Source organism: Bos javanicus, chromosome 8 (genome assembly GCF_032452875.1).
Source record: "Bos javanicus breed banteng chromosome 8, ARS-OSU_banteng_1.0, whole genome shotgun sequence".
In the NCBI taxonomy this organism is placed as follows: Eukaryota; Metazoa; Chordata; class Mammalia; order Artiodactyla; family Bovidae; genus Bos; species Bos javanicus.
The window spans coordinates 101,483,943-101,509,956 of record NC_083875.1 but is presented as its reverse complement, the minus strand read 5'-3'; the positions used below and the strand labels follow the sequence as shown (position 1 = coordinate 101,509,956).

General features: G+C 37.6%; 1 protein-coding gene across 4 annotated transcripts in view; it reads left to right on the top strand.

The window, feature by feature from the left end:
* Positions 1-26,014, top strand: part of ECPAS (Ecm29 proteasome adaptor and scaffold) — a 110,144-nt gene that overhangs the window by 38,845 nt on the left and 45,285 nt on the right. For all 4 annotated transcript variants that reach the window (XR_009738211.1, XM_061426482.1, XM_061426481.1 and 1 more), the window contains 11 exons: positions 2,193-2,361; positions 5,000-5,139; positions 9,551-9,632; positions 12,356-12,475; positions 18,401-18,486; positions 18,718-18,796; positions 20,616-20,665; positions 21,663-21,729; positions 21,824-21,946; positions 24,312-24,415; positions 24,798-24,921. Coding sequence is in view for 3 of the 4 variants with exons in the window: in XM_061426482.1 (XP_061282466.1) it covers positions 2,193-2,361; positions 5,000-5,139; positions 9,551-9,632; positions 12,356-12,475; positions 18,401-18,486; positions 18,718-18,796; positions 20,616-20,665; positions 21,663-21,729; positions 21,824-21,946; positions 24,312-24,415; positions 24,798-24,921 (1,144 nt within the window). In the remaining variant the exon portion in view is untranslated. The remainder of the gene's footprint in view (positions 1-2,192; positions 2,362-4,999; positions 5,140-9,550; positions 9,633-12,355; positions 12,476-18,400; positions 18,487-18,717; positions 18,797-20,615; positions 20,666-21,662; positions 21,730-21,823; positions 21,947-24,311; positions 24,416-24,797; positions 24,922-26,014) is intronic.

Sequence of the window (26,014 nt, the reverse complement as noted above, 5' to 3'; positions counted from 1 at the left end):
CAGATCTTACCAGGTTACACCTTAAAATCCTTGGGCTGTTACTTTCCAGTCATTACACGCACTTGTGTATTTCATGCACTCCATGCACTCTGTATCTCCTGGCCTGTCTTTGTTTTAAGAGCATACAGTTCCCTCTGCTTAGAATGCTTCCCCATCACAAAAGAAAGGAAGAAGGAAAGAAAGAAAACAGCAAGAAACGACAGCTAAAAAAATCACTTTGAAAAGCCTCACAAAGGAGCTTAGACGTCGGCTCTGTCGTCTCTGACGTAAACCCCCTGCCCTAGGCACAGGACACTCTCCTTGTCCGCATAACACTGAGCACCGTCCGTAGTGCCTCTTGGTGTTTCGGTGCGGTGACGTGTCCCTCTCTCCTACTAGATTGGGAGCTCTTTGAAGTCAGGAGCTGTTTGCTCCGCCTCAGGCTCCTGGTGCCCACATAGTGCCCGCGTTGTGATTTGCTTCTAGCCTGCTCATTTTTTAGGTTGTCCTGCTGCTAGAGATATTTTTCTAAAATACTGCTTTCGTTGTGCTTCTTCGGTAATCTGCACCATGAGCGTGGCATGTTGGGCTCCCCATCGTCTATCCCTCCCTCAGCCACAGGAGAGTTGACGCTGTTCACTTTCTCTCCTTTCCCATTTGTTCTCCTCCTACTCTTCTGATTTGGCGGTTTTATTTTCTGGACCTTCCATTACCTCTGTAATGTGTGTGCTCGGTTGCGTATGACTCTTTGTGACCCCGTGGACTGGAGCCTGCCAGGCTCTTCAGTCCTTGGAATTTTACAGGCAGGAATACTGGAGCAGGTTGCCATTTCCTCTCCAAGGAATCTTCCCGGCCCAGGGATCAAACCCACATCTCTTGTGTCTCCTGCAGTTTCTTTGTCATCTGATAACATCCTGTGCTGTTGAGCGTGTTGTGTTGTTATTTTCTCAGCTTGCTCCAGTCTGGTAGACAGTCTTACACCTCCTGTTGTTCCTCTGTCTGGTGTCTGGGATGGTAGTCTGTACAATATTAGCTGTTCAGTAATTGATTGGTTTACTTCCTGTGTACTGTCAGTCTTGCGGTAACTTAAGAAATAAATGAAAATCTCCTTTTACAGTTGTTAAATCAGGAGGCAGCCAGAATTGGCAGGTGATGATGGCTTTGGTAATTTAACTTGGAAGTCCAGATTTAACTTAGGCACACAATGTACCCAAGCCAGTGGTCCCTCATGTTTTCCTTCCCCGTGAGAATTTGCATTGTTTATATATAAATATTAAAGTGGTCCTTCAACAAGTTTTTAAAAAATTAGATGAATTTAGGAATGAAATGAATATGATATATAGTAATGTGGAATAGTTTACTGTGCTGTTAGGCTCCTAGTGTTTAATTTTTACTATAATGGATATTTTAATATCAAATCTGGGAATTTGTCAGCTTAGAATTTTAGATTTCAAAGGGACTTGAATCATTATTTATATCAAAGTTTTCATTTTGTAGATGAGAAATGCTTAATTGGTTTAAATGTTTAACCAGTTTAATTGGTTCAAAATGAATTTACCAGAAATCTTATTTTTAATCTGTAGAAGCTAAAAATGAAATAGGATGATAAATCAGTAAATAAGTATTTGTGAAGCTGTATGCTTTGAACGTATAATGGAAAAAGCTGGTCCTCATGATTTTTCTTCTTTGGGTCCTTTTGAATTTTTTCATTTTGGGGGCAGTATATGCCTCTGTGGTAAGTGGTTTGGAGGTTTCAGTGGGTGTTCTGATGGAGAGATACAAGAAGTTTAAGGAGAATTGAACAGAAATGGGAATGAATATAAAATTATTCTCTGCTTTGGGTATAAAACAATAGCTTTTTTTTCTTTTAATTTCCATTACAATCAACAAAATATAGTGGGTTCATAGTGATTTTTAGAATAATAATTTATGGATTGAGTGTGAACAGAATACTTATATTCATTATTGGTAACTGTTATGGTTCATTTGTAGTTAAATTGAGCAGATATACTCCAGTGGTTAATTTGCTGAGGATGTGGGTACCTTTTAAAGATACCTATCTTTAAAATTCTCCTTTATGATGAAATTTTAATTTCAAGTGTTTATTCTTCAACAAAAATTCTGTGGGAGGAAAGTATGTAATTGAATGTATTACATATACATGTGTTTGTGTGTGTTTTTATAGAGGGGTTAAATTCCCATTTCCTTTCCAGATATGTGTTAAATGAATCCCAGAGTCGCCAAAATTCATCTTCAGCACAGGGTTCTTCTTCAAATAGTGGGGGAGGTTCTGGAATACCACAGCCTCCCCCAGGAATGAGCTTTTATGCAGCTAAACGAGTTATTGGAGATAACCCATGGACGCCTGAACAGTTGGAACAGGTATCACACACTGTGTGTTCATATGGAGCTTAACCCTGCACACTTGCCCCTGTGAAGTCAGTCCATGGAAGCATGTGTCAGAGAATTCCAGTTATTCAGGCTGTCTAATGAAATACATTTGAGAGGAGCGATTGATGTAATGTGCTGACATCATCATGTCATTTATTGGTTAAAGCCCCAGGGAGAGGGAGGAGTGGGAAAAACTCTTCAGTTTTTCAAATGTTGCTTCCATATTTCACGTATAAAATACAGCCCACTTACAGACTGAATGTTTTTAACTTCTTTCATTTTAGTTTTTAATTATAGGTTTAATGTTTAGCTGCTTTGGTGCAGTTTAAATACAATTTGTCTTATGTTATTCAGCTTTTTAGGGCTGTACGTTTTGTGTAAAGTGAGGAACAAGTGACCATGTGGGGGAAAAAGCATGACGCCCTTTTATATTTCTTCCTGGGAATTGAAAAATTGGCATTAAGAATTTTATTCTGGATTTAAACAGGACACAGATGTTCTCTGAGCAGCTTTTAAAAAAGACTGGTGCTCTACAGAGAAGGTGCCTCACTGTGTCTGTGTCATCAGGCACCTCAGGGAAGAACAGATGAGATCAGTATGTAATTATTTTGGAATTCAAGCAACATGGGTTAGTCTTCCAATCCTTCCTTTATCTCTCCATGGCAGTCTAAATGATTTGGTCCTTTTCTTTCTGGCAATGTAAGTGATCACTGATCAAAACAGTGTTCCCAGGAAAGGGAAGAATTCAAGTGGGCATTCTTGCCGCTCACAAATTTATAGAATGATTTGTTTAGCAAGGGTTCTGTGTGATTAGATTAAATCTTCATATTTTATAGATCTTTTTTCTTCTTAAACTGTGATGTAAGAAAGAAAGAAAGGTAAATACTAGCAGAAGCTACTCTTTAAAGTGTGGCCTATGTGACAGGCACTATACTGAGTACTTTGAATACATTATCTCATTTAATCCTCACAGCAGAACTGACAAGGCATAGAAATTATTGGTTCCATTTTGTAAAAAGAACTGAGTTTGGAGATTTACCACAGTCTCACTCCTAGGAGGAGGCTTTGCATTTAGGTCTCTCAGTGCTAAAGCTCTCAGTGCTGGAGAATCAGTGTTAACATTAAATGGTAATCTTACATTGGTCATGATTTGCTAATTCCTAAGGGCTTCTGTATGTCTTTTGTCCATTTCATGGTTGAGCCTTGAAGAGTTTGGTTTCAAGGATGAAAGATGTTTTCCTCTAATTTTTAAACATCCCTTTTGTTTTTTACATTTTTTCTTTCAGATGAAACAGTTTTTCTTTTTTTCAAATGATAGTGTTAGTGATAGTGTAAATATTAAAATAATACAGAATATTATAACAAGAAATTAAAAATTACTCGGAATCCCACCACCTTAGTTTGTCATTCACCTTTCACCAGCTCTATATACATGTGTGTGTGTGTACACAAATGTAATTTTACACATTACATTTTTATATAATATACTATTTGAGCTTCATTTTTTTAAACAAAATGTCAAGTTTTAAAATAATGTCTTTTTAAATGTCTGTATTAAATAATGCATAAATCACATAATATGTTTTAAACTAGTCTCCTATTCCTAGACATGAGTATTGTTCTCAGTTTCCTTTGAACACTTTTTCTATAAATCTTTATGTAGTGACTCTCATAGCTGCAGTAAATGCTTGCATCTTCTCTGTTGTAGCTCTTGTTGCAAGTCAGTTGTATTGAACACACAGAGGGAAGGCAGGCATTTTTATGATCCCTTTGTCTGCTTTTTAAAATTGCATCCTTTGTCATGTAGTATGAATAATTGAAAACTTTATCAGTCCTATTTCATATACATGAGAACTATTATGTAACTGATTTTAAAGGTAAAATTTCATTTTGCAGGTATATTTATCCTAAATGCAGTTATTTGTAGTGAAAGTCATAGCTTCTTCATGTTGCATGAAGTTCTTAGCAGAATCTAAGAATCTCTTCTTCAGTCTGTGTTTACTTTTAGCCAGTTAGATTGAATACTGTTTGATTAGAATTTTACTTACATTTGAAATTCTTGCATATGTTTGAAATCATGTTGTTTTCAGTATGTAAGATTATAGAGGGCAGAGTTGGTATGTTAGCAGTAGAATAGAACTCCATGGACTGTGAGTTTTATTTCTTTTTGAACTGTCACAAGAATCCATGGAGTACCTCACTCCCGATGTACTACACTCTACCAGAGGCTCCAGATTTGGACTTCATTTCAAGGTTTCACCATTCTAGAGAGGCTTTTCACCCAAATAGGAAGGCTTTGTATCATAGTGGCCTTGGAGTCTGAGAGACTTGGGTTTGGATTGTGCCTTCATCATTTATTAAATGTCTTAGTCTCTTCAGCCTTGCCTCAGTTTTCGTATCAGAAAAATGGGTATAATGATACTCATTTCTAGATTGTGAGGGTTAAATGAAATCATGAATATGTATGGGTTAGTATGGTCCCTGGCACACTGTAAGGCTAAATAGGAGTGGCTACTGTTGTTCTATTAATCTTTGGTTTATGACCATAGTAATATGTTAAACACATACTTCAGGTTGGTGGTCTTTGTTTCTCTGATCGATATTTTTCCTTCCCTTCATTTATCTACAGTGCAAACTGGGTATAGTGAAATTCATAGAAGCTGAGCAGGTGCCTGAGCTCGAAGCTGTTCTCCACCTGGTGATTGCTTCTAGTGACACACGCCACAGTGTAGCCACCGCAGCAGACCTAGAGTTGAAAAGCAAGCAAAGGTGAGTTCCTTCCCCCTCTTTAAACTTTAGAAATTGAAAAGATGCTAGATTTCTAAAAGCTTGCTCAGCACATATTCTTTTCAGCTTTTGCGTAATGAGGCATTCAATTTATGAGATTGTGAAATATACCTAATTTGTATGAAAGACAGTTTGCTGAGGAGCAGAATTCTGTATAAGGCAAAGAGGAAAAGCTGTTTGGAGAAGCAGTTTAAAATTGGAATGGATAAGGATAATTACCATAAGAACTGAGACCTTTGTTTAGGTAAATGAACTTAAAGAACTAATGTTAAGAAAAATGTCGAAACCCAAAAGTTACTCATTTTTGATTCTTCCTCTAAAATTCTTTGAGATGGCTTTTAATAAAGGATATGTAGGTATTATGGTTAATATGAAAATCAGGTCCCATGAAAAGAGATACTGAATAGGTCTTAATATACACAGGAGAAAATAAGTGTAATAAATAGACTCATGGAAAAAATTGTATATAAGAAATCAAATCATGCACAATAAAACAATAGTATGCCAACTGGTAAATACAATTGTGTAACAGCTGATTACTCCATTTAAGTTTCTGTTGAAACTGCTGTGCTTATACCCTGTTGATTGACACTGTAAATTGAAATAATTTTGGCAAAGCAGTTTGTAGTAGGTAATGAACCATAAAAATACTTACTTTTTTTTATGTGAATCTTCGGGGACTTCATCCTGAGAATCATTCAAAAGAAGAGAAATATTATATTTAGAAAAATGTTACAGATTCATTAATTGTATTATTTCCTATAATTGTTAAAAAAGGAAACATAATCAGATTTCTACAGTGGGTAAATAGTGAAATTAAGTACGTGACCTATATAGAATATTACATCTATATAGGTATTATTATCTTCCCAAATAATTATAAAAATAATACAGCAACATGTAAATTGCCCCAACATAATGGCAGATGAATAACACATAATGCAAAATTATATATGTACTGATTTTTAATCAGATTTCTACAGTGGGTAAATAGTGAAATTAACTACGTGACCTATATAGAGTATTACATCTATATAGGTATTATTATCTTTGCAAATAATTATAAAAATAATACAGCAACATGTAAATTGCCCCAACATAATGGCAGATGAATAACACATAATACAAAATTATATATGTACTGATTTTTAATAAATGACATGTGCAAAGACTGGAAAATACATGAAAAATTGAAGATACTTTGTTTAAAAAAATCAGATTATGGAATACTTCATTTTTGAATTTATTTTAATGCTTAATCTAATAAAAAGACGATGGAATGTGGGTAAGATGATAAAACTTTATGAAGGTATATATCATAGGTTTCCCTCTCCAAAGAAATATAAGTAGGTGTCACAGGGTAATGAAATTAACTTCATTGTGTCTTCGTTTGCTTATTAAAATATAAATGAGCTGTGTCTGTGTGGTGGTGGCTGGGAATGCATGTCTGTCATGGAAATAATTCTGATCCTGCCTCTTGCTGATTGTCTGAATATGGAAGACTCACTTAACCTCACTAGGCCTTGGACTCTGTAAAATGAGAAATTTGGACCAGATTGTACTTAACATTCCCCACCAAGTCTAAAATTCTTTCATGCCGCTATGACTATGTCTTTCTGGTATCTCCTTCAAGAAATTTATTTGGTTTTGAAGTGTCAAAAACCCTTTTTAAAAAATTTTATTCAAGTATAGTTGATTTACAATGTTGTGTTAATTTCTGCTATACAGCAAAATGATTCAATTATATATATATTTTTTTATAGTCTTTATAAAAATATAAAATATATTTTATATATATATATATATATATACACTTTTCTGTATTCTTTTCCATTATGGTTGACCACAGGATATTTGAGATAGTTCACTGTACCATACAGGAAGACCTTGTTATTTATCCTTTCTATATATAATAGTTTTATGTATTTATATTTTAAAAATTTAAGTATAGTTGATTAGAGCATTGTGTTTATTTTCTGCTGTACAGCTGGGTGACTCAGTTATACATATACTCTGTCATATTCCTTACCATTATGGTTTTTCACAGGGGATTGAATGTAATTCCCCGTGTTATACAGTACGACCTCATTGTTTATCCATCCTGCGTATAGTAGCTTGCATCTGCTTACCCCACACTCCCGGTTCTTCCTCCCCCCACCCCGTGGCAGCTGCGAGTCTGCTCTGTGTCTGTGACTGTCTCACAGATGAGTCCATTGGTGCCGTGCTTGAGACCCCACGTACAAGTGGTAGGTCATGTGGTATTTGTCTTTCTCTTTCTGTCTTACTTCACTCAATACAATAATCTCTCTAGGTCCATCCATGTTGCTGCAAATGGCATTATTCCATTCTTTTTTGTGGCTGAGTAATATTCCATTGAATATATGTGCCACATCTTCTTTATCCATTCATCTGTTGATGGACATTTAGATTGTTGTCCATGTCTTCATGTCTTGGCTATTATGAATAATGCTGCTTTGAACACAGGCATGTGTGTATCTTTTTGTATTATTTTGTCAGGATGTATACCCAGGAGTGGCATTTTCAGGTCCCACTGGCAACTCGTTTTTTGTTTTTTTTTTTTGAGGACCCTCCAAACAGTTTTCCAAAAAATCTTCCTTTAAAACTTCATTGTGTTTGGACTGGCTCCATTCTTTACACCATGCAATAGATTGGATTGTTGGATATATAAATGTGGTGCTGAAGTATTCTAATTAGTTTTGGTTTTGTTCATTAAAACAAGTATATTTTCCAAAAAAAAAAAAAAATAGCGTAACATTGTTAAGAGGTAAAAAGTGAGTTGAGAACAATATGTAGTTAGCCCATTTTGTTAAATAGAAATCCCAAAGTATCTCTTCAAGCGATCCTTGTCTGTATTGATCTGTTTCAATCTACCTGCCGTACCCATCTAGCTCTTTTATGTGCACAGGAAAGAAGTCTAGAAAAAGATACACCAAAGTTAGTGGTTACTGAAAGGAAATAGAGAGGGTTAGGGTGCAGAGTATAAGGAATTGTATTCTCTATATTAATAATTTTTGAATTTTCATAAGCGTGTAATCAGAAAACTAAAGCTAGAAAGGTGACAAGAGAAAAGTAGAAGAAACAGTGAAAGTTATCCTTATTAGTTAACCATTGTTAGGTTTTCTGTTTGTTTTACTAAAGTGTGTGTATTTTGTCAAAAATCTGTAAACTTGAAGTATTTATAGAAGAGAAGCAAAGGTGGAACTCAAGGATTAGTTAGTAGAAATCAGCTGAGGAAAGATATAGGTAAATATAAGTAGGATTGTAGACTGTCTTTGAGGATAGTGGGATTGTGGATATCCGAATGAGGTAGTTTGATAGATGAAAGAAGAGATGGATTAGGAAAACAGTCTAAGCACCGTGGTAACTTACATTTGCACAGATACAACATAGTTTGAAAGCAGAATTAAGGTCAAAAGAGAGAAGATAGTGTGGTTAAATCTTACTATTTCAAGTGAAATACAGAATTGCATTATTCCTTGGTTTATAGAATGGCTGGCTGGCGGCTGCTGCGGAGGGTGGGTACATCACCAGTCACATTGTATTTCTAGGTCGGGGGTCCCCTACCTCCACACCATGGACCAGTACCTGCTCTCAGATGAGCAATGGCATTAGATTAGAAATAAACTGCACAATAAATGCATTGCACTTGAATCAGTCCCAAACCATCCTTCCCTCCACCAACCCATGGTCTGTGGAAAAACTGTCTTCCGCAAAATCAGTCCCTGGTGCCCAGAAGGTTGGGGAGTAATGTTCTAAGTCATCTTATTGTGGGGCCCAATTAGGAATAAGTCTTAATGACTAAATGGCAGCAAAGTCTTAGGTGTTAAGACTGCAGGTGTGTGCTGGGAGATAAGAGGGGGATGCTGGAGGTCACAGTGACACAGAATTTGAGAAATGCCATGGGCTGCAAGCTTCCTAGGGTTGTGGCTTTCTTTAATGGGTAAAATGTATTTTTTGGTCACTTTCCATATCACTTTTGAATTTCCAAGTGGCTAAACAGAAGAACTGTGCCTCAGGGCTCTTTGAACAAGTGTAGTGTGGCTCTGCTCTGCTGGACCTGCTCCGTGTCATTGACCCTGAGAGTGGAATACAGTCCGGATTTCTTGAGTGGCACCAAATCGGGCCACTGGCTGCAATGGTCTGTGTTACATTGAATCATGGTGGGATAAAGAACTTTTTTTTTCTGTTTGAAAACTAACTTTGATAGAAATTAATCCCTTTCCTTCTCTTCTGCAGTGTCAATTGCCTTCTCTTCATTTGTGTATTTATAACATTTTTCTTTAATAATGTATTGAGGTCACGATATTTTGAAATTATTGAAGTGGGAGAGAAAAATAATAATTTTAACAAGCTTTGTTGAAACTTTCTGTAGCTTGATTGACTGGAATAATCCTGCCATCATTAATAAGATGTACAAGGTATACCTTGGAGATATACCACTGAAAACAAAAGAGGTAGGTTGTTTTGGTTTATTCTTACATTGTCATAAAAGCATTTTTTTGACATGGTGGTACTTGAACATTTTCTCCAGGTTATTTTGATTTAGGCTGAACATATGCTATAGGAAGTACTACTTTGAGACCATACTAGTGTAAGTACATTAAAGTCTCCTGAAGTAGCTTAGTTTACCTGATGTGGTGTTTTTTATTCAGCTCCCTAGATTAGGCCTCAGTAAACATTTTCTGTAGATATTTTAGACTTTAATGGCTTTATAGTTCTGAGGCTGCAGCTACTCAATTCTGCCATAACGTGAAACCAGCCATAGAACATAACTGAATGAGCATGGCCATGTTCCAGTAAGACTTTATTGATACTGAAATTTGAATTTCTTATTATTTTGTGAAATACAATTTTACAGAATATTGCTTTTATTTTTAAAAAATCGTTTGAAAATGTGAAAACTTCTTTTAACTCACAGACCTTACCAAGACAGATAGTAGGCTGGATTTGGCTCATGGGCTGTAGTTTCTTGACTCCTGGTCTAGAATCTAGGACAGTAGGTGGGTTCTTCTGAATTTTCAAAGTAAGATGTTGCTTAATAACTTAAGTTCTTTTTTGTTCACTGTGTTTAGAAGTATTCCAAGTCTAAACCTAGACATACAAAATTATTTGTTTGCTTTCTAAACCATAAATAATTGTTTTAAAAATTGTATTAACTCCTGTTAGATTAAATTGAGTGTAATAGGGACTTCCCTGGCTGTCCAGTGGTTAAGACTCCCTGCTTCCACTGCAGGGGGCAGGGGTGTGATCCCTGATTGGTGAACTGAGATCCCTCATGCTGTGACACAGGCCTCCCCAACCCCACAAGAAGAAAAAGTTGTGTACGGTGTAGCAGAAAGAACAATGAGTTGGGAATTCTCACCCCACCCTGATTCTCCTCCTGAATGGATGCACATAAATGTTTTGGAGAGGAGAGATCTGGCTAATTGCACAACTTTTCTGGGCATCATGTTCTTCATGTAGAAGAACCACTAGGTCAGTGGTTCCCAGAGTGTGGTCCATAGGTCACAGAGGGTCTTTAGAGGTTCACAAAGCTAAGACAGGTTTTGCCTTTTTTTTCTGTGTTGAATTTTGCACTGATGGTGCAAAAGCAGTGATGTGTGTCACTGCTGGGACCTTAGCATGAATCAGAGCTGTGTCATTAAATAATTATTAGGAATCATTCTGTTCTTCACTGTCAGCACTCTTGGTTAAAAAGGAGAGAGGAAATAAAACTCAGCTTACGAATATCCTTGATGAAGCAGAAAAAATTATTTTATATTAAGAGTAGAGAGACAAACTCTGGTTATTAAGATGGGTATTTGGCATGAATTTTCTCTTTTAAAATGAAAAAAATGAGGTTTCAAGAAAAACAGTTAACATGCTCTGTTGGCAGTGGTGAAAGTTGAGCTTTTTAAGCAAAAATGAGAATTTTGGGAAATTTGTATTCATTGTGTTGAGCATGACAGTTTGTCAGTATTTACAGAGTTTTCTGATAAGATTGGTCATGATATTGACATGTGATTTGTGTGTGTGCGGATGTTTTATAATGAAATATTTGTGTAACTCAGTGAGCCAATATTTTCTAAATGACCAGTGTTGTTACAGAAGCATATAAGGGTAAGGGAGCCATTTAATATAATTTAATAGAGTGGTGGAATTTAGTTTACTGTAACAGAGTATGCAGAGGTTCCATTGATACATTTTCAAATCCACATGACAACCTTTAAGAAACTATTTTATATCAAGTTTGTGGAAGTTTGTGGGTGGTATCTGTATTTAGAATATCTGTAATTACCTGAAAAACCTAATAAAATAATCACCATTTTTCCAGTTACATATCTCTGTGAAGCTGGTTTTATTTTTTTTAGTATACTTAAACCAAAATAACATATCACAACAGATTAAATCCTGAAAAAGATACAGGAATCCAGCTTTCTTCTATGAAAGTGGATAGTGAAGAGATTCACAGAAAAAACAGTACCACTCTCTCAGTGCAGTTTTTTATTTTGAAAAATGTAGTTTTTTTTTTTTTCCCCAGGATTTTTTTTTTATTTCAACATATTTTCATTATAGAAAATTTAGCAAACACAGAAAAGCAATAAGAAAATTAAATTTTATCTGTAATCCCACCACCCAGGGCTAATAATTTTAACATGGTGTGTATCTCATTCCACTTTTTTCTGTACATAAATATCACTATGTTGTATTTTTTTAAACATAATTGAGTTCTTGTAGTTCCACAAAGTTCTTTTATTATTTAAACAATGTTGCACACACTTTTCCATGTCATTGTGTTCTATAACATTTAATAGCTACATTGTATTACATTTATTTTTTTTAAGTTGGTCTGTTGCTTTTATTTTTTTTTAAGTTTTCTTTTTTTTTTAATTTATTTTATGAAAAATGTAGTTTTTAATTTGTCTTAAAAGTATGTTATTTATGAAAATATATCCTGGCTTTAATACTATTTTTAAGTGAATAAGTACTTAAAATTTTTTCAGTTTTAATTTCTAATATAGTAAATATTCATAGATATTCTAGTATAAAAGAAAGATCTTAGGAAGCTTCAGTAGTTTTTAAGAGTATAAAGGGATCTTGAAACAGAAGTTTTAGAGACCATTGATTTAGATGATCTCTCATGATTTCTTTCAATTGATAATAATTTCGAAGTGCTGAATTATAATGTTTTCAACAGGGAGCGGTTCTGAAGCCAGAGCTGAAAAGGGACCCAGTCAGCACAAGGGTCAAGTTAAAGATTGTCCCCCACCTTCTTCGTTCTAGACAAGCTGCCGAAACGTTCCCAGCTAACATTCAGGTAACTGATTTTTTTTCAAGAGAAGTACGACCTGTTTACAACTTTTATGTCTATGTAACTAGAGAAAGAACTGCATTAATGAATATTCCGGAGGTAGATTGATATGTATAACAAGATTAATGAGATTCTTTTTTCTCTCTCAAGTTTAGCTGTAGAAAATACTTAAAAATTTTTATTATAGAGACTTTCCTGGTGGTCCAGTGGTTGAGACTGTTTTCCAGTACAGGGGGTGCAGGTTCCATCCCTGGTCGGGGAGCTGAGATCCCACATGTCTTGGAGCCAAAAAACCAAAACATAAAACAGAAGCAGTATTGTAACAAAATCTGTAAAGATTTTTTTAAAATGGTCCACATAAATATTAAAATTTTTTGATTATAGAATATATACTATAGAATATATAGAATATATATTATAGAATATATGGTTACCATTCACTCTAAATGTGTGGTGATAATCCCTTTCAAACTAGTGCTTTTCTGAGTGGTGTTTTTCCAAAAATGGTAGCAGCAGAAACTTGTTCACTAAAGTGGGATAATGAGTCATCCTTGCTCGGAGCCCCACATGTAGGCAGCGGCCACAGCCTCTGAGCTCTGCCGCCTCAGTATCTTCATCTCCCTAGGGCAGGTGCTGACGTTAATGGAGATCGTCACTTCTTGTTTTGCTTGTCACAGTTGTCTTCTTTGTTGCCCTGTCTTGCCCACAGCCAGTCTGTTTTCTGTGTTGCCACCAGAGTTATTTTTGCACTTGGAAATCTTTGTACTCTTTGGGTATGGGATATGAGCCCCTCCGCAAAAGCCCTTGCCTTTCATCCAGGTGATGTCCAGCTCTAGAGACAATTTGTTTGAGCATGGTTTTGACATTAGTTACTCGCTTTTGATCTTAAATAGGGCTTCCCTGGTGGCTTAGTGGTAAAGAACCTACCTACCAATGTAGGAGAGGCGGGTTCGATGCCTCAGTTGGGAAGATCCCTTGGAGAAGGAAACGGCAACCCACTCCAGTGTTCTTGCCTGGGAAATCCCATGGACAGAGGAGCCTGGCTGGCTACAGTCCATGGGGTTGCAAAGAGTCAGACATGACTTAGTAACTATAAACAACAACAAATACAACTTTTCATCTTAAATAAACCTTAAGGTTTTTCCCCTGTAAAAAAAATCTGTAGGATGGGTGTAGTGATAGAAGTGTTGTAAAGACTTGAGTGAGATGGCTGATAGAAGGTTTAGAGCATGCTGCTAGTTCCCATTCAGTGAGAAAGTTCTCAGTAGATGGTGGAAAGGCAGCAGTTACTTCCCACCTGGTCTCGTATCTCAGCACCCCTCGCCCTGTACCTTACGTGCCAGCAAAGATCGTTGCTCTTAAGTGTGCCGTTGTCATGGCTCTGTTTCATGACTCCTGGTGTAGTGCCCCTCCCCCTGTAGCCTGGTAAACATCTACTCCGGTTTCAGGATTTTCTCTAGAGTGCCCCCTCCTATCTAGAATGTTCTTATTTCCTACCTCTCCTCCCTTTCAGTACCAAAGTAAGGACACACTCGTCTTGCTCACTGTATGTGTATGGTGGACATTGACTTCTCTCTTCATGTCTCTCCCTCTTAAGACTTATTTAAGTGGCTGCTTCCTCTTCCTAACTTCTGTCTTCATCTCTCTCCTTCTTAAGGCTTATTTGTTCTACTTCCTCCTCCTAGGTGATACAACTTTTATTCCCAGTATCTGCTGTCCAATATTTAGTAGTAGTAGTGTTAGTCACTCAGTTGTGTCTGACTCTCTGCGACCCCATGAACTATAGCTCACCAGGCTCCTCTGTCCATGGTATTCTCCAGGCAAGGATACTGGAGTGGGTTGCTGTTTCCTTCTCCAGGGGATCTTCCTGACCCAGGGATTGAACCTGGATCTCCAGCATTGCAGGCAGGTTCTTTACCATCTGAGCTATAGGGAAGTCCTTGACTGATTTCAAATACTGTATTCTGTGTTTCCGTAAACATAAAATAATCACAGAGCTTCTTCCATTTTGCTTACTAGGCACTGTTTGCCCTCATAGTGGCTTAATAATTTTGGTTCAGAAATGGTGGTGGTAGTAATGCTACATTATATAATAAGCAGCTAAAATTATGTGGCAGAATATTCATAGATCTCATGTAGGTGTACACTTTGTCAGTCAGTTCAGTTCAGTTGCTCAGTTGTGTCCGACTCTTTGTGAGCCCATGGACTGCAGCACGCCAGGCTTCCCTGTTCATCACCAGCTCCTGGGGCTTGCTCAAACTCTAGTCGGTGATGCCATCTAACCATCTCATCCTCTGTCATCCCCTTCTCCTCCCACCTTCAATCTTTCCAGGCATCAGGGTCTCTTCAAAAGAGTCAGTTCTTCCCATCAGGTGGCCAAAGGATTGTAGTTTCAGCTTCAGCATCAGTTCTTCAATGAATATTCAGGACTGATTTCCTTTAGGATGTACTGGTTGGATCTCCTTGCAGTACAAGGGACTCTCAGGAGTTTTCTCCAACATCACAGTTCAAAAGCATCAGTTCTTTGGTGCTCAGCTTTCTTCACAGTCCAACTCTCACATCCGTACATGACCACTGGAAAAACCATAGCTTTAACTAGATGGACCTTTGTTGGCAAAGTAATGTCACTGCTTTTTAATATGCTGTCTAGGTTGGTCATAACTTTTCTTCCAAGGAGCAAGTGTCTTTTAATTTTCTGGCTGCAGTCACCATCTGCAGTGATTTTGGAGCCCAAGAAAATAAAAGCCTGTCACTGTTTCCACTGTTTCCCCATCTATTTGCCATGAAGTGATGGGACTGGATGCCATAATTTTAGTTTTCTGAATATTGAGTTTTAAGCCAAAATTTTCACTCTCCTCTTTCACTTTCATGAAGAGGCTCTTTAGTTCTTCGCTTTCTATCATAAGGGTGGTGTCATCTGCATATCTGAGGTTAGTGATATTCCTTCCAAAAATCTTGAACCAGCTTGTGCTTCATCCAGCCCAGGATTTCACATGATGTACTATGCATAGAAGGTAAATAAGCAGGGTGAGAATATACAGCCTTGATGTACTCCTTTTCCAATTTGGAACCAGCCTTTTGTTCCATGTCCATTCTAACTGTTGCTTCTTGACCTGCATACAGATTTCTCAGGAGGCAGGTCTGGTGTTTTGGTATTTCCATCTCTTGAAGAATTTTCCAGTTCGTTGTGATCTACACAGTCAAAGGCTTTGGTGTAGTCAATAAAGCAGAAGTAGATGTTTTTCTGGAACTCTATTGCTGTTCTGATGATCCAGTGCATGTTAGCAGTTGGATCTCTGCCTTTTCTAAATCCAGCTTGAACATCTGGAAGTTCATGGTTCATTTACTGTTGGAAGCCTGGCTTGGAAAATTTTGAGCATTTGCTAGTGTGTAAGATGAGTACAATTGTGCAGTGGTTTGAACATTCTTTGGCATTGCCTGTCTTTGGGATTGGAATGAAAACTGACCTTTTCCAGTCCTGTGGCCACTGCTGAGGTTTCCAAGTTTGCTGGCATATTGAGTGCAGTACTTTCACAGCATCATCTTTCAGGATTTGGAATAGCTCAACTGGAATTCCATCACCTCCACTAGCTTTGTTCGTAGTGATGCTTCCTAAGGCCCACTTGACTTCATATTCCAGGATATCTAGCTCTAGGTGAGTGATCACACCATTGTGATTATCTGGGTCGTGAAGATCTTTTTTGTACAGTTCTTCTGTGTATTCTTGCCACCTCTTTTTTTTTTTTTTTTTGGCCACCTCTTCTTAAAATCTACTTCTGTTAGGTCCATACCACTTCTGTCCTTTATTGTGCCCATCTTTGCATGGAATGTTCCCTTGGTATCTCTATTTTCTTGAAGAGATCTCTAGTGTTTCCCATTCTATTGTTTTCTTCTGTTTCTTTGCATTGATGGCTGAAGAAGGCTTTCTTATCTCTCCTTGCTATTCTTTGGAACTCTGCATTCAAATGGATATATCTTTCTTTTTCTCCTTTGCCTTTTGTGTCTTTTCTTTTCTCAGCTATTTGTAAGGCCTCCTCAGACAGCCATTTAGCCTTTTTGCATTTCTTTCTTGGGGGTGGTCTTGATCACTGCCTCCTGTACAGTGTCACAAACCTCCATCCATAGTTCTTCAGGCACTCTGTCTATCAGATCTAATCCCTTGAATCTATTTCTCACTTCCACTATATAATCATAAGGGATTTGATTTAGGTCATACCTGAATGGTCTACTGATTTTCCCTGCTCTTCAATTTAAGTCTGAATTTGGCAAGAAGGAGTTCATGATCTGAGTCACAGTCAGCTCCCAGTCTTGTTTTTGCTGTCTGTGTAGAGCTTCTCCATCTTTGGCTGCAAAGAATATAATCAGTCTGATTTTGGTGTTGACCGTCTGGTGATGTCCATGTGTAGAGTCTTCTCTTGTGTCGTTGGAAGAGGGTGTTTGCTATGACCAGTGCGTTCTCTTGCCAAAACTCTATTAGCCTTTGCCCTGCTTCGTTTTGTACTCCAAGGCCAAATTTGCTTGTTACTTCAGGTATCTCTTGACTTCCTACTTTTGCATTCTAGTCCCCTATAATGAAAAGAACATCTTTTTTGTGTGTTAGTTCTAGAAGGTCTTGTAGGTCTTCATAGAACCGTTCAACTTCAGCTTCTTCAGCATTATTGGTTGGGGCATAGACTTGAATTATTGTGATTTTGAATGATTTGCCTTGGCAATGAACGGAGTTCATTCTCTCGTTTTTGAGATTGCATCCAAGTACTGCATTTCAGACTCTATTGTTGACTATGATGGCTACCCCATTTTTTCTAAGGAATTCTTGCCCACGGTAGTAGATGTAATGGTCATCTGAGTTAAATTCGCCCATTCCAGTCCATCTTAGCTCACTCATTCCTATAATGTTGATGCTCATTCTTACCATCTCCTGTTCGACCACTTCCAATTTGCCTTGATTCATGGACCTAACAACATTCCAGGTTCCTATGCAATATTGTTCTTTATAGCATCGAGCTTTACTTCCATCACCAGTCACATCCACAACTGGGTGGTGTTTTTGCTTTGGCTCCATTCCTTCATTCTTTCTGGAGTTATATTTCTCCACTGATCTCCAGTAGCATATTGGGCACCTACCAACCTGGGGAGTTCATCTTCCAGTGTCTTGTCTTTTTGCCTTTTCATACTGTTTGGGGTTCTCAAGGCGAGAATACTGAAGTGGTTTGTCATTCCCTTCTCCAGTGTACCACGTTTTGTCAGAACTCTCCACCGTGACCCATCTGTCTTGGGTGGCCCCACACAGCATGGCTCATAGTTTCATTGAGTTAGACAAGGCTGTGGTCCATGCGATCAGTTTGTGATCTTTTGTACTACACTTTGTTCTTCAAAATTAATGCAATCTCTTTCACACAAGTATTCTAGCTGACAGCAGTAGGAAGCCAACAAGTAGCTTCAATAAACCGTCTGGATAACAAACACAGTGGTTGATGGTTTAAGCCCGCGCTATTTGTGGGACTACCGCTAGGAAGCAACACAGAGTTCATGCTGCAGTGGGCTACCACTCTTACGCAGAGGACATCAGCAGATTAAATGATTTGGGAGGTATTAGTTTCTTAATTACATGTGAACTTATTTTGAAAACATGTCCTCTGCGTGAGAGTGGTGGCCCACTGCAGCATGAACTCTGTGTTGCTTCCTAGCAGTAGCCCCACAAATAGCGCGGGCTTGAACCATCAACCATTGTGTTTGTTATCCAGACTGTTAATTGAAGCTACTTGTTGGCTTCCTACGGCCATCAGCTAAAATACTTGGTGAAAGAGAACTGCATTAATTTTGAAGAACAAAGTGTAGTACAAAAGACCTACTGTTGAATCCTCAGTTGTATTTGAAAATAATAAATTGCTGTTCTTCTTAATTGGTATTCTTGATGTTCTGTTTTCATAGGTGGTGTATGATGGACTCTTTGGTACAAATACAAATTCAAAATTAAGAACATTATCCCTGCAATTTGTGCATCACATTTGTGTAACGTAAGTTTCTTGCACTGTTCATAAAATTTTCAAGCCAGTCGGAGCAATGTAGGGATGTAAGAGCATCTTACCTAGAAAGAAAATGTGTTTGCTTACCTTAAAATATGTCACATTTTGATAGATGATTTAAACTTATATCAGTTATGTCTCTGTTTTAAGTAATTATCTGAAACAATACTTAATTACGAGATTCTTACATCTTGCTTTGTGTATGTGTTGTTTTTTAACAAGCTGTCCAGAAATCAAGATTAAGCCATTAGGTCCAATGCTTTTGAATGGTCTCACCAAGCTAATCAATGAATATAAAGAAGTAAGTGACTTGGTTTTTTTTTTTTTTTAATTTTTGTTAATATTTTAGTTTTTAAATTCTGTTATAAACTTTCCTGGTCTGTATGTTGATACAGTTAAAGCTTGCTGTTGTTCCATCATTTCTTAACATTTTGAGGTGGTGTAAATTTCAGAAATTACCACCATCTTTTGCCCCTTTTTTGGGAAATAAGCATTAAAAATTGATATGGACCTTGAGGTGGTCTTATCATTTCTTTATGTAAAAAGGTACATTTTATTTTAGAAACTGTGCAAAAATGGAATGAAAAGAATTAGATTTTATTTTGTGATTTATTTCCATATAGGTCTGTTTGGATTTGCTTGTATTGAGAAACAGTGTTAATGCTAAGAGACTGAGCTTTTATTGATTCAAAACTGTCAAAACATGCATTCAGTAAATTTTTGATTCCTTAAGCTAAGTGGGATGAGGATTCCTTGGATTGTAGTTTTTCAAATCCTGTGTTTTCTTGCTGTATCACTCTTACCATTTCTAGTGTTCCAAGGGAATTGGCTAAAAAGAAAAAAGGTAAAGTTTTAAGAACTCTAGTTAATGTTCTTTTCCTAAGTCTCAGCTAAATATGAATGCATGTTTGCAGTAGTATAGTGGCCAGTATTTTGCCATTTGGAGTTAGAATTGAGTTTGAATCCTAGCTTTGTTCCTTTGTGAATAACTTAAATTCTTCGGACCTCTGTTCTTTAGTAGAAGAATGAGGCTAATAGTATCATTTAATTGGATTATGGTGAAGATTAAATGATTATAGATGATTGTGAAGATTAAATGAGCTAATTTAGCACAGTGAAGACGTGTTAGTGGATATTATTATTATTGAAAACTGTTCACTTGTTGTACAGCTGTGCTTTGGGGCAGTCCTAGGCCTGACTCTCCTGTCTTCTTCTGTTGAGTGAGCAGAGCTTGCATGATGCTTAAGGCCTTGGGAACCTTTCAGATTATTTTTATGGCATAGATACATGCTTTGGATGGCTGGTAGAAATAAAAATGCTTTGGGGCTTTTGGGGGAGAAACTATATATTTGAAACTAGACTAGAGTGGCCAGATAACCTACAGGGCTATAATTATCTTAACCTCCAGATGACACCTGCATGTCTTCCCAACAGATGAGCCCGTAAGAGTGGCCATGTAGGTGTGTGAATCCTTTGTGAAGTGTATAAACTTCAGCTCACAGAAGTGCTGCTGTGTTCCGAGTAATGTCAGACTCCTGATTTTCATAAAGCAATGTAAAATTCTGTTTGTATCTTGAGTGGAACCCTCACTAACTCACCCAAATACTATGATTCCTTTAACTTTTTAAGGTGAAAGATATGAGAAGAAGCAATTTACTGTAGTGCAGATTTTTAGACAGTTGCTCTCCTGAGCCTGAAATTTGGGGTGAGAGAGGGTGGATCCTAGTCTGTTGGGAAGTGATTAATTTTCTAATAAGTTAAGCTGTCTTCCTAGTATGTTGGTGGTGAATTTTGGTATTTGCAGGTTACGTAATATTGAAAGGATCCTGAAGTTAGCATCAGTGAAGAGAACTTTTCTATGACCTCTGCATTTTCCTTTTGGAGTGAGTGGGGGATGGAAAGTTTGGTTTTGTTTTTTTAGTAGTCTGATGCATCCTGGGTTTGGACATTTTTATTTGTTTTGTTCAGATTCTGGTATCATGTAGTTAGGCACAGTGAGACCTAGGTTTAACGAGGAGTAAAACAATGCATTTCATTGCAGCAAAAAGGTTTTGCCGTTTACTGTGTTTTTGTTCTGTCTGCTTTTTTGTTCTTTTTTTTTTTTTTTTCTTAATTTCAAGGACCCTAAGCTACTGTCTATGGCATATTCAGCTGTTGGAAAACTCTCCAGGTGAGTAAACTCCTCTTCAGTGAGAGATACGTTGTTGGTAAACTAAGAATTGTGGCATTTAATAATGGATGGACAGTAAATTTGTTATGATTCTGAAAGGAAATTATGTAATGGCCATAGGTTATTTAGAAGGATAATGATGTGAGACGTCTTAATTTATATTTCAAGACATGTTACCGTATTAAATGGCAGCATTGAAATGAGATTTCGAGCTGGATTGTGTCCTAACGTGCTAGTTTTCTTGTACCCTACAGAGACATTTGATTGATCTTAAGTGTTCTTGTTACGACTTATTACTAGCATTTTTAATATCAATAATCAAGGGTTTTTCTAGTGATTCTCTCTTCTGATAGTGTTACGATTCTTGAGTTTCCAAAGGTGGATTTTTTTTTTTCTCCTTTGTTTAGTATGGTTTCCTGCACCCACTTCTTCCTGGTTCCCTCTTTCTTCACATATTTCAGAGCAGGGGTGAGAGGAGCAGCATCTTCAGTGGCCCAAGCGCTGCCTGCACCCCTGCACAGGTTCTGCATTGGCCTGTGGAAGCTAGGTTGGGCTCTTCTGCACTGTGTAGGGAAGGAGTTTGGGGGCTCAGAAGACAGTCATTTCAGATCAACTGATACAGCACAGCATTGTCAACAGACCTTGTCCTCTGTGTGCTGGCATGCAGTTGACAGAGCTTCTTGTCACCGTAGCCTTAAATAGCATTTAGTCTCATCTCTTTTCTTTATTTCAAAATCAGAAATGTTAACTGAATGCATGGAATATTCTAGTGACACTATCTGGATAACACGTATATTAATCTAGAGTTACTTGGATTAGACAGTAGAATTAAATGTTGACTTTAAAACAATGTTTGGGTCTTTGGGGAGGTAACCAGTGGTGCTCACATGGCGCCCAGAGGTGAAGGTGCAAGTTTAGGAACATGTGTGTTTAGTTTTGTTCTTTTCTGCCTTATGGAAATGTTTTATAGTAATGATGGTCTCACGTTCTTTTGCAGTCGAATGCCACATTTATTCACTAAGGATATAGCTCTCGTGCAGCAGCTTTTTGAAGCCCTGTGTAAGGTAGGGAAACACCTGGCAAGTGTGTGCTTTCTGTTGGGATGCTCAGCTGGAAGCTCAACCGTGAAGGGAACACTGTTTTTATCATCTTTCACAGGAAGAGCCCGAGACGCGACTCGCTATTCAAGAAGCATTATCCATGATGGTTGGAGCTTACAGTACTTTGGAAGGCGCACAGCGGACTCTCATGGAGGCACTTGTGGCCTCGTATTTAATAAAGGTAGGTCCAACTGTGTGAACCACAATGGCTGGTAGTGTACACATTTTATATTTTTATGATCAAAATTTGAATTGCTTTTCTTCTTAATAATGAAGAGGAGTATTTGCTTTCCCTTGGACTGTGATTTATGATTTGTTTTTGTTTTTGTTTTTTGCCCCTGTAAAGTCTTTTATTGTCAGTCTTGCCTTTCAAACCAAGGTTTCTAGGCACAAACTAGGCATAGAAAATAGCTGTTTGAATGGAAAACTCTAATGTGATATGTTTTTAATTCTTCGTTATGGGAACATGATTTTAGAGAAGGAGTAGTGATATGCACAGAGGCCTTATGTTTAAAGCCTTCCTTGTTGGAGAACTGTTCTTAATGTCACGTTCTCCTGGTTGGAAGTGTTTTCTTTGAAGTGGTAGCTGAGCCCTACAGTCCCTTGGAGTGGAGTTCTGTAGGTAGCATTGGGGGAGAAGAGCAGAAGGAAAGACAGATTTTATGTATTAAAATGAGTCTGTAGGAAATAAGCCAGTACCATCATACATACTCTTCTTTCTTTTAGTCCTCTTCATCTGCCTGTTGTGGAAGTTTGTAAGAGAATTTTTAATTTCTATGCTTATGTACACATAGTGTTAGTCACTTAGTCATGTCCAACTCTTTGTGACCCCATGGACTGTAACCCACCAGGCTCCTTAGTCCATGGGATTCTCCAAGTAAGAATACTGGAGTGGGTTGCCATATCCTTCTTCAGAGGATCTTCCCAACCCAGGGATCAAACCCAGATCTCCCGCCTCACAGGCAGACTTTTTACCGTCTGGGCCACCAGGGAAGCCCAGTATACATATACACGTGTATATATGTGGTATATAATACACAGTATAAAATTGTATATTATGTATTGCTTTAGTCAGTTTTTTGACCTCTATTTGTAGGAATAGAAAGGGAGATTAAAGAGGGGAAAATGTCAAATATTGGTGAGATTAATACGATTTGCATCTCACTGAATTTGGCTTCCATATTTATATTGAGGGAATTACTAAAGGTTCAGAAACGTGTCTGGCTTCTGTTGAAACAGAACAGGATAATTATGAACATTCAGGAATCTTATTATATAGAGAGTCCCATTGTTAAATGCTCTTGGTGTCCAGTGTACCTAGTTCATGGTCATATAACATGAGCAAAGTAGTATAGGCTTATTTGGAAGCTCGTTAGAATCAAATACTTAAAACTCTTCATCAGTAACCTCATAAGAAAATGGAATGCTTGTGTAGTGCACATGGGTACTGGTTATACTTAAGCAGATCAAGTCACGTAACAATATTACCAAGTCATAGGTGATTTGGTTTGTTTTCCCAGACTCCATGTCAGGCAGCCAGACTGAGGGCTAAATCATACAGACTAGTCCTTAGTATATTGCCCTGTAAAGGGAATGCTGCAGAGGAAGAACACCTGGATGAATGAGGGAGCACATGTTTCTAAGCACCTCTCATCTCACTTATGTTGTGACTGGAGGATTGACCCAGGGGGAAGGTACATGAGAATAAAGCTTCAGCATCGTTAGACTCTACAGCTGCCTTTTCTGGTTGAACTTTGTATTTATAGATTGCAGTCTCAATCTGTATAAGTTAATTGGTTATAGGTGAAAGTGAAAGTTGCTCAGTCATGTCCGACTATTTGCAACCCCATGGACTATACAGTTCATGAAATTCTTCAGGCCAGAATACTGGAGTGGGTAGCCTTTCCCTTCTCCAGGGGATCTTCCCACCCCAGGGATTGAACTGGATTCTCCTGCATTGCAGGCGGATTCTTTACCAACGGAGCTATCAGAGAAGCCCCAATTGGATATATGAGCTGAGATTTTGCTTTGGAGTCATTTTTAATTTTAGAGCTAACCTGAAAGTGTTGGCGATATTTTACTTTAGATTTGTAGGGACTCCAAGTAGGCTCTGTTTGTGTTCCCTGCAAACTATATGAATTTCACTCATGTGACTGAGAGCTTGAGAGTTGAGGAAACAGAAGTGGTGGCCGGAAACTGCCCCTGTGACCTTGGTCCCATGGTCGGGCTGAGTATGGGCATCTACAGAGAGATTCTCTGATAGCGGTCTTGGTGGGGTTTCCTGCTTTACTTGGAAGATCCCCTTAGGACATAAAAGCACTTTTTAAATAATGCCTTTTTCCAGAGACTTTTAAACAACGTGATTAAGGATCTCAACTAAAAAGATTTTTATTTATTTAGATATATTTATTGAAATATCAACTTAAATTTTGATTGTTTACAGTTAAAACTACTTACCTTGACTGGAATGAGTTGTTACTTGAATTTTTTTTTTTTTTTAATCTCTGTGTTATGTGTCTGTGTGTGTGTGTTTATGTGTCAAATAGCCTGAAGTTCAAGTTCGACAAGTGGCTGTGAAATTTGCCAGCACGGTGTTTCCCTCAGACCATATTCCTTCCAGATACTTGCTCTTGTTAGCTGCAGGAGACCCGTAAGTTTCAAAGGTGTTGATATGAACTTGGGTTTATTTCAAATTAAGTTGAAAATTGAATAAAATTTATGTTTTTCGTAGCATTAGTCTGTGGAATTTAGAAGCAGTGTATTAGAGTTAAAAATATGGCCCCCTTGACACAGCATGCAGACCTGTAGTCATACCCTGTCTTGTTATTTCCTGTGGGTAAAATTCGAAGATGCAAGCCACGTGACTAATGAAAGTTCGAAAAAGAAGTGGTTGCTTCTCAAGTATTTTATGATTCTTTGCATGTAGCCAAGAATATACTTAAGACAGATGCCAGATAAATTGTCGCTCTTCGTCTTCATATGATCATTCTCCAGTTGGTGAAATTTATTTATCTTTCTTACCTTTTCGGAAGGCGGGAAGAAGTTCACGGAGAGGCACAACGAGTTTTAAGGTGTCTTCCTGGTAGAAACAGGAAAGACAGTACTTCTAAGCAGATGCCATCTTTCCCAGAAATGGTATACTATATCCAAGAAAAGGTATGGTATTTACTTTCATATTATTAGTTTGAGTCATATAGTGAATGATGAAAATAAACATACTATTTTTTTTGGTGACACTTTGTAAAATGCTAATCGCTAAATGGTGAACAGTGGTAAAGTTTCTAACAATGTTAGTATTTACAATAAGAGGGAGGTACAAGATGAGAAAAATATAAATCTCAAGTGTAATTAATCTGCCCAAATCTAAATTATTTAGTTTCTTTTATGCTCTTCAACATTTTGGCTGTGTTTAAAATTTTTCCCCTTGGCAAGACATGCTTAAAAATATTAACTCTTATTATTTTTGTGTTTATTTTTTAAGTCATGCCATGCAGCCTGTGGGATGTGGGATCTTAGTTCCCCTACCAGGGATTGAACCTTGGCCCTCAGCAGTGAGAGCATGGAATCCTAACCACTGGATTGCCAGGGAATTCCCCCAAATATATCTTTTTATTTTTAAGGGCATTATTTAAGGCAGTTTAAATTTAAGAGCACTTTAGGGAGCACTTCAGATTTTTGCCCCCTGTGTCCATGAGAGAACTTCATACCTGCTTTTTGCAAATCTCCTGTTTACTGGTAGATCAGACAGAGGATTGGCAGTCACAACCCAGACCTGCCCGCGTTTTTACATGAATGTTTCTGTAAGTGTGCTGGGGGGCAGCTTACTGCCTTCATCTCTGCTGGTGGTCCTAGCTTTTTGCGTAGACAGACATCTTACAGGTGTCGGAGGGCAGTTTGTGGCAACCATGGTTCTCTTCCCCATAGCACTGCCATAACTGGGGGCAAAAGGTGCTTTCATGCTAATATTTTTCTTCTACCTTCATTATTAATGAAAATAGCCGGCATTCAGTGCCCTGGTGCGACTGTGTCAGTAGATGCCCGGAGTAGGTTTATTCTTTTAATTTTTACTTCCTACTGTGTCATCTTTGGAGCTTTTTCTTTTTTTCCTTTCTTTTAATTAAAGTGTAGTTAATTTGTAGGTTTCTTCTTTTTTAAGAAGCCAGTCAAAAGGCAACACATCTGTCACTTAGGGTTTGAGGTCTGTGCACAATCAAGCATGAATAATGTAAAAATGTTTGACTAGAAAAAA